The 9482-nt window shown below is 35.3% G+C and overlaps 1 protein-coding gene across 1 annotated transcript; it reads left to right on the forward strand.

Moving 5' to 3' along the window:
- The first annotated feature begins 1588 nt into the window (after window positions 1–1588).
- LOC127862339 (mpv17-like protein 2) lies at window positions 1589–8111 on the forward strand. The gene is made up of 5 exons (XM_052401423.1): window positions 1589–2143; window positions 2759–2920; window positions 4136–4212; window positions 5845–5973; window positions 6772–8111. Exons 1-5 carry the CDS (start codon window positions 1984–1986, stop codon window positions 6796–6798), a joined length of 555 nt encoding a protein of 184 aa, XP_052257383.1. The 5' UTR covers window positions 1589–1983; the 3' UTR covers window positions 6799–8111.
- Window positions 8112–9482: the final 1371 nt, after the last annotated feature.

A 9482-nucleotide genomic window follows, 5' to 3' on the forward strand; every position in this document is an offset into this window, starting at 1 on the left:
ACATTGAAAAGTGCAAAAAAGATAGGAATTACCCTCCTGCACCTTCCCCAGTTGGCCACCCTCAGTCAAAAATTTCTGCGTACAGCCCTGGTTTTTTCCCCAGCCCCGGAACATATCCCATCCCCAAACTATATCCGACAACCCCGAGATCAATTGGATGCAATGTTGGTTTTTATGTCTTTGATTAATGTTCGATGAAAAAATCATCGTTCATATTGATTATATTTAAAGGGGCCTTTTCACAGATTTTGGCATGTTTTGAAGTTTGTCATTAAATGCTTTATATTGATAAATGTAACTATTGGATCTAAAAAGCTCCAGTAAAACATCAAGAATCAAATTTAAAAAAGGAAAAAAAGAAGCCCGCATCAGGGCTCGAATCAGTGACCCCCGGAGTCCTGAAGTAAAAACCAATTAGACCGCTCGGCCATCCTGCCAAGTATGTATGAAGGACGTATTTTATATTTTATATAAGCAATCTTTGTAGTTTCTCAAAATTAAACGACAACAACAGAACTCTCCAAATTATTCAATCGTTTCGCGTTGCAACGCTTTATAATTTTCAGGTTTTTAAATCGTCAAAAGATGCATATAATGGCTATATTAGACCATGGTAAATGTTCAGTATTACTGTTTCCTCACAAATATCATAACTAAAACGAAAATTTGCGAATCTAAAACAACTTTTTTTCAATTTTGTCAATTTACCAAAACGTGAAAAGATCCCCTTAATACAGGAATTAATTAATATATAATGTGTTAATTTTTATTTTCTTGATAGTATTATTTTGTCATTGATAAAGATTGCGATTTGCTTTCATCGTGTATGTTACTTCCAGAGGTATTCTTAATCCAAGTTAATATTTTAGCGAGTATTAAACAGTTCATAAACTGTATTGATAACTCCATACTTTAAGTAATTTGGATCACATTTTATGGATTGTTGACATTTATACCGAGGCCAAAAATGGGGCCGTATAGGTCTCATGGGCATATATGGTAAACTTATCATACGCTTTCATTGTTAGATAAAACAAGAAGCTGAAAGAGGCAATGTATCTCCCGTCGCTCAAACCGGAAAGAACAGATAACTTGGCAGGTATATGGCATGTTTGGTATGTTAGATGGTGTCCACTAGTAAAAAATAGCCCGGTATGTTATTATAATCATAAAAGCTCAAATGTCATGGTAGCCTTGATATACCCGCAAATGGCTCAAATGCATCTTTATTCGTACTTCTGATTCCTTGCCACAAAGGATAAAACTGACAATGGCCTATATCACGCTATATGATAAAAGCGCAAGTATGGATAATCAGGGACCTATACAAACAGGTATGTTTGTATAGGTCCCTGGGATAATACGTTTTCTGTGTCAAATACGTGTTGTGTTTGTGGCCAAATTTAATACTTTGACTTGACTCTGTTCATTGTACATATTGTATTGTATATTATCTCATTTTTACACGACAAATAAACATAGATAATACTCATTGAAATATCACTACCGAAATAGCATTGCAAGTGATGTAACGGAGTCCGGAAACCAGTCTATATTGCATTTACATTTAAACTCTTCTGGATGAAGATTGTGACACTCTTCAATATGGCGAAAGCTGTCAAATACTGAATCAGTGAATTTGACCTTGATGTTTTTCGAAAGTGTGTAAAATATAGCTCTTATCGAGCTTTTCCATAGTTACGGGCTAATTAACAACTTTAGTTAGAAATCATAAGTGCGCATTCTTTAAACATTTCCATTCAAAATAAATCTGGAAATCGAATTTGTTTCAAGATTATCAAGTGACAACATGTGGCACATGACGTCATTTATTCAAGAGTCGGATGTGTGTAAACACGGTTTATAAGGCCTACTTTAACTAAGATTCGTACTTAATTACGAAGAAAACAACATGATTTTGAAACAACTTTCCTGTGGAACTTTTTGGCGTAACATGTATATTTGTTGATCTAACTATTTGCAATGTCAAAATTTCAAGAATTCACCAAGAAACTGTTCTCTAAATATATGCTGGCCACAAATACAGCAACTACCTGCGCATTGCTGGGTCTTGGGGACTACATCGTTCAGAATATAGAGAGGCTGGACCACAAAGATGCGAAATACGATTTCCATCGAACTGGTGAGTGAATAAACATGAAATACAGATGGTCCGCGTTCTGAGAAAACTGGGCTTAATGCAATGCATAAAGATTGTCCAAGATTAGCCTGTGCAGTCCGCACAGGCTAATCAGGGACAACACTTTCTGCTTTTATGGTATTTTTGGTTTCACGGAAGTCCCTCCTTACCGAAAATCACGTTTAGGCGGAAAGTGTTGTCCCTGATTAGCCTGTGCAGACTGCACATGCTCATCTGGGATGACACTTTACGCACATGCATTTTGCCCAGTTTTTTCAGAACGCGACTCAGATAATCTACAGGATTGTACAATAAGCTTATATGAATCACTTTGTTATTATGGATGGAAACATTGTACAAGTCTTTCTAGCATCTATGTTATTGAATGAGTTGGGAATGAGAATGAATGTTATTGAAAATGTCAGGATTATGTATATTATGGTGAATCTGTTTATGTTTTTCATGTGGATTATGACTGATGTTAATGATGTTGTTGGTGTGCTACTATTGTTTTCGGTGATGATTATTATAGCTAGTGATGGTTTTCTTGTTGAAATCATTAATGAAGTTGACCTCTTGATGCTCTTGTCTTGTGCTCAGCTGCGTTCTTATTTTCAGGGCGTATGATGTCAATGGGATTTTTGTATGGACCCATGTCGCATGTCTGGTACAAGATACTGGATGGATACTTGCCGGCCACCAACTTGAGAACTGTAGCTAAGAAAATTGTGGTTGATCAAGCTGTGGCTGGGCCTATCTTTTGCTCAGCATTTTTCATGGGTAAGATTGTAATGATTACGCAGAATAATTATTTTGTATTTGATATGCCATTGAGCAGAGTATTCCACATGATTTTCAGGTGACTATTATTAGGCAATGTTTTTTTGTTGTTGAAATAACATGTAGCGGCCTAAATTAGTCTTTATTCCCAATCTTAAAAAGTATTTTTCAAAGATGACTGCCTGAAATTTCAAATTGAACACCCTTGTTTTTTTATTAATCAATTGCAACAATAAGTTCTTTTCATTATTTAACTCTATAAGTTAAATCTTATGAAATATAATATTGGAAGCTTTTTTATTCTCAATTTTAAGGTATTTTAAATAATTTGTTTGCCAAAAAACAACAACACATATTTCCCAACAAAATAAAAAATGCATATTTTTTAGCAATCCAAAAGGCCCTTGCCCCATTACCAAAATGGTGAAAAAAACACTGCATTGTACATATTAATTTTGGTAGCACTATGTACATGTAGTGACACTGTGACAGTTATAAGATAATGTTTTTGGGCTGATTTGTTTTTGGGCTGATTTTAAAGTCACTATTTTGTCAAATTTTATGACAGTTGTAAGATAATGTTTGTTATGCACCCCCCCCACCCCCTCCAAAGAAGAGGGGGTATATTATTTTGCTGGATGGTGATCGGTCTGTTGGTTGGTCTGTCTGTCTGTCAGTAGACCAGTGTTTTCGATCAATTACTCATCAACAAATTGACAGATTGGCTTGAAACTTTACATGTGCATTAGCCTTGGACTGTAGATGACCCCTAGTATTGAAATTGGGGTAACTTGTTCAAAGCCCTGTTTGGGGGCCATATGTCTCCGACTGCGGAGATCTTGTTTTGGCTACTTACATTTGTAAGATTAAGTTTTTTGGCTGATTTTAAAGTTTTTGTCATATTCCCAATGGGAATAAAGAATTTTGATATCCATTTTACTGATATCTTTATGCTTAGTATTTTCTTCATTTTGTAAGTTTTATTTATTATAAATTTATAAAAAACAGTTATAAATAAAACTGTATTTTTTTACATTGAGGCTAAAATTCCTTTGTTTACAGTATGGATCATTTTTCCTAAATGGTGAGATAAAACCCAAAGTCTCCAGAGTAAAATAAAAAAAAAATACAATAATAATAATTTGTGCATGAATTACAAATAATATTTGTGTAAATTTGTGTCATGTTTTAGTGCTTGACATTTTTATATTGAAGGCATGTCATTGCTGGAAGGAAAGACAGTAAAGCATGGAGTTGATGAAATTAAATCAAAGTTCCTCATAGTATATATGGTATGTTTGGTTCTAAAACCGTTCTTTAAAATGGATGTTCTGTTGCCCTCTTGTGATTCAATGTTTTTAAATGCAATGTAAAAATAACATTGCCGTTTGCGTATTCTCCAGTGTTTTATATCACTTTACTTTTATTATCATTCTAGATGAAAATGTTTTTTTGTCAGTCTGAAGATAAAGTTATGTACGTTTGAGTTTGAAACTAACAATTCTTGTGATTCTGTCAGTACATGTAGTTAACAATTCTTATTATCCAGTCTGTAGAACACAGTTCTCAGTATGTAGTAGATCACAAATCTTATTATCTGGTATGTTAATTCTTATTACCATAGTCAGTGTGTAGATAGCACTTTTTATTAATCAGTTTAAAAATCACAATTCGTTTGATTCAGTTTTTAGATCACATTTTCTTTGATTAAGTCTGGAGATCACAATGCTTATAATTCATTCTGTAGATTGCAATTTTTAGTATTCAATATGTAAATTACAACTTGTATTATTCAGTTTTTAGATCACAATTCTTTGATGTTTTTGTTTGTAGATAACCATTATTTAGATAAGCTTTATTTAGTTGAGTATGTTAATCTAAATTCTCCTGACTTTGTTATATTGTTCATTCTGTAGATCCTGTGCTTTTGATAGAAACTGTAGCTTTTGTTATTCAAAATGGATTATTATGCCCCCCTTCGAAGAAGAGGGGGTATAGTGCTTTGCTCATGTCGGTCGGTCTGTCTGTCGGTCTGTCTGTCGGTCTGTCGGTCCGTCCACCAGGTGGTTGTCAGACGATAACTCAAGAACGCTTGGGCCTAGGATCATGAAACTTCATAGGTACATTGATCATGACTCGCAGATGACCCCTATTGATTTTGAGGTTACTAGGTGAAAGGTCAAGGTCATGGTGACCCGAAATAGTAAAATGATTTTTGAATGATAACTCAAGAACGCATACGCCTAGGATCATGAAACTTCATGGGTAGATTGATCATGACTCGCAGATGACCCCTATTGATTTTGAGGTCACTAGGTCAAAGGTCAAGGTCACGGTGACCCGAAATAGTAAAATGGTTTCCGGATGATAACTCAAGAATGCATACGCCTAGGATCATGAAACTTAATGGGTAGATTGATCATGACTTGCAGATGGCCCCTATTGATTTTGAGGTCACTAGGTCAAAGGTCAAGGTCACGGTGACCCGAAATAGTAAAATGGTTTTCGGATGATAACTCAAGAACGCATATATGCCTAAGATCATGAAACTTCACAGGTAGATTGATCATGACTCGCAGATGACCCCTATTGATTTTGAGGTCACAAGGTCAAAGGTCAAGGTCACGGTGACCCGAAATAGTAAAATGATTTTCGGATGATAACTCAAGAACGCTTTTGCCTAGGATCATGACACTTCATATGTACATTGATCGTGACTCGCAGATGACCCCTATTGATTTTCAGGTCACTAGGTCAAAGGTCAAGGTCACAGTGACAAAAAACGTATTCACACAATGGCTGCCACTACAACGGACAGCTCATATAAGGGGGCATGCATGTTTTACAAACAGCCCTTGTTTTCATATTGTGATTCATTTATGTCTGAGCATCAGAACAGAAAAGTCACTTTTCCTGCCTTGCAGATTGACTGGTGTGTATGGCCGCCTGCACAGTTTTTGAACTTCTCTTACCTGGGCCCTCAGTATCGTGTGGTGTTTTGTGCGTTCATCACCTTATTCTGGAATTGCATTCTGTCCTGGTTGAAACACAAGGTACGACATTTTCGTCCTCCCAAAACCCAAAACCTTGAATAAACCTTTTACACGCATGGTCTTATTAGGTTGAAATCTTATCAGACATTTATTCATATTGTATAATGTGTGCTTGTTACCTGTGAACTGCTCATATTTAATGGAAGATACAATGTCTGAGAGTGCCCACTTGTATGTCAGGCATTGTTAGTTTACAGCTTTATCTGAATTACTGTTTATCTGAATGACAGTTTTCACTGAGTCTACAGTGTTTTTCGAGATATTGTTTTTATGCCCCCGGTAGGGTGGCATTTAGCAGTTGAACTGTCCGTCAGTCAGTATGTCAGTCTGTATGTCTGTCCGAAAAAACTAACGTTGGCCATAACTTTTGCAATATTGAAGATAGCAACTTGATATTTTACATGCATGTGTATCTCATGAATTTGCGCATTTTGAGTGGTGGAAGTTCAAGGTCAAGGTCATCCTTCAAGGTAAAAAAATAAATAAATTTTTATTTCAAAGCGGTGCAGTAGGGAGCATTGTGTTTGTGACGAAAAGATCCTTTTGTTTTAATTAAGTTTATCGCCAGTTGTTAAACATAAAGATAATTTCATTTAAAATAAAAGCATTTTGCATGTACATATTTACCTTTGGCACAGTTCTCATTTGATATTCATACTGGGCTTACAATAATGTTTTTAAGCAGGTGAATTTATAATTTGTGTAACCAGTGGAATTGTATTGCATGTATCAGTAATGATTTGCTGGAAAGGAATAACTTGTAATTATAACATTCTATCTGCTTTATTTTGTTTCAAGGACATTATTCACGATCACGCCAGTTGATGTTGACTCCTACCTTAGTTCTTTGTTTTGATGCTCCCATCTTTACGGTGATCTCCACGTCTACAATTCTCACAGTGAGTGGGGCATATCGTGTCCAGACTTGACAAAGCTGGTGGAGCAGAGTTGTCTTTCGTTTATCTTACCTTGAATGTTAGAGTTAAATTGTGTAAGAGATTATGGAAACCACTGTTAGGAAATCGATGTCTGACATGTATCTGTCTATTTATTGTTCAAAAGCATAATCTGTGAAGTCCAATATGTGATTAAATTGTTATTCAGCTAAAATTGTTATGCAACTGCATATGAATTGAACATTTAACCGTTTTTTACCGAAAACTGAAATATATAGCTGTCAGAATTATCTGGACTGTATCCAGAATCAAAGATCTATCTATGTTTATTGATACATCTTTGCCTGACCACATTCCAGTTTGTTCAGAAAAATTACCACTGTTTTATTTAAGCACCAATTAATAACCAGTGTTTTATATACATTTATAACGAATTCTAAAGACAAATACAATTGTCTTTTGATTTGTGTGGGTGTGTGAAAAATTTCAAGTCCTGTCTATTTGACTATCATTCTTTGCTGATGTTAAACAAGAAAATGATATTTTATTTTTATGTTGGATTTGTATGTATTTTATGTCTGAACATGTATTTTTATGACTATGTTTTTAGCTCGCTTGAACATGAACTGCTGATGGTGACCGGCTGCATGCGTTTTTCTTCATATGTCTTTAGGGGTCGCATTTTAGCTACCACTCTAAAGGCCGCATTTTTCAACTTGAAGAAACCTAGTTAGATAGGTAACCCCAGCAATATCTAGGCCGAGATTGAATTTTGTATCGTTCCGTTCGTAAAAACTAGGTCACCAAGTCAAATTAGAAAAAACATTTTTACCATCTTACCAGGGTAGAGGCCTTATATGTGACTTTATTTAAATTAAACTTGGTCAAGACATTCATCTTGAAAATGTCTAGGGTGAGCTCAAATCTGGGTCACATGCATCCAAAATCTAGGTCAACAGGTCAAATCTGAGAAAATCTTTGTTACCAATCTAGAGGTATCGATATCAAGGACTTTTCTTAGACATTTGTTAAGCAAAGTCACGAAATAGGTCTCCATGTCAAGGTTTTGACAATTGGTTTATCTTTAACTCAGGTGAGCGCTTAAGGGACATCATGGCCCTCTTGTTAAGTTGAGACCATGAGAGATTGATGACTATTATTTATTAATTGTATTTGTTGCAGTTTTGTTATGCATGTTCTTTTTTTAGCTAAATAATGTTAATAAAATTCACACAAGTTAAACACTATTAAATTGTTTTAATTTTAATAATCTGTTGAGTTGTCTTGGAGTTAGTAAAATGGACATAATGAAATACATCACAGAAGCAGTGCATGGAAATCAGTGTACGGATCCGATGTATTACATCCTGCAAACAAGATGTAAAACACAGCTCTAGTTCTTTCTGATACGATTTACTACTGGCACACAAATGAAAAATAGCCACACATACTTTTTTACTTTGTAACTGAAAGCTAACATGGCGTCCTTTTCGGTTTTTGTAAGACAATGGTTCGTATATTTTCATCTAGTAATTATTTTATTTTTATATTTCTTTGTCATGAATGCGCCAATTTGACTCTTCGGTTTTCGTTCTTCTCTCGTGTTTATGCCCCCGGTAGAGTGGCATATAGCAGTTGAACTGTCCGTCAGTATGTTAGTATGTGTGTATGTCAGTCCGTCCGTCCGAAAAAAAACTTTAACGTTGACCATAACTTTTGCATTATTGAAGATAGAAACTTGATATTTGGCATGCATGTGCATCTCATGAAGCTGCACATTTTGAGAGTTGGAAGTTCAAGGTCAAGGTCATCCTTCAAAGTAAAAAAAATAATTTCAAAGCGGCGTTCTCATGAAGCATCACATTTTGAGTGGTGGAAGTTCAAGGTCAAGGTCATCCTTCAAGGTCAAAGGTAATTTTTTTTTCAAAGCGGCGTTTTCATGAAGCTGCACATTTTGAGTGGTGGAAGTTCAAGGTCAAGGTCATCCTTCAAGGTCAAAGGTAAAAAATATTTTTATTTCAAAGCGGCGCAATGGCGCAATAGGGGCCATTGTGTTTCAGACGAACACATCTCTTGTTCTTTTCAAGTTTATACGTAAGAATAAAAAAAAATGTGGGAAAACTTCCAAAAATCCGTGCGAGAAAAATTTGATCATTGAGTATGTTTGCATGTTCGCAGTAAAATATGACCAAAATAACAATAATTTATTATACAGAGGCTGGTTAATCCTCATTTATTTATTCATTATTTATTTATTATTTCGACAAACACAGCTCCTTCCTATGTAAAAGGGCCTGATAAGAAATATCCGTCGTGAATAAGCTCACCATTAACATTAGTATTTTGAAACAAGAAATATCTTTACAAAAGATATACGGCGTTGATAGTTCAATGAATGAGATCAAGGGTAGCGAATGTCTTTCTGTGCAGTTCTTAGCTGCATCACACGCAGTACGGGATGTTACGCGGAGTTTTCGCGGCTTATTTTACATTATTACATATTGCTGGACATAAACCTATAGATACAAAAGAGAAAACCAAAAGAAGAATGGAAGTGAAATAAAAACACATGAGTCAACCGGTTACACGCGAAGTATCCGTATTTATAGGCGC

This window comes from Dreissena polymorpha, chromosome 16 (genome assembly GCF_020536995.1).
Source record: "Dreissena polymorpha isolate Duluth1 chromosome 16, UMN_Dpol_1.0, whole genome shotgun sequence".
Taxonomy (NCBI): domain Eukaryota; kingdom Metazoa; phylum Mollusca; class Bivalvia; order Myida; family Dreissenidae; genus Dreissena; species Dreissena polymorpha.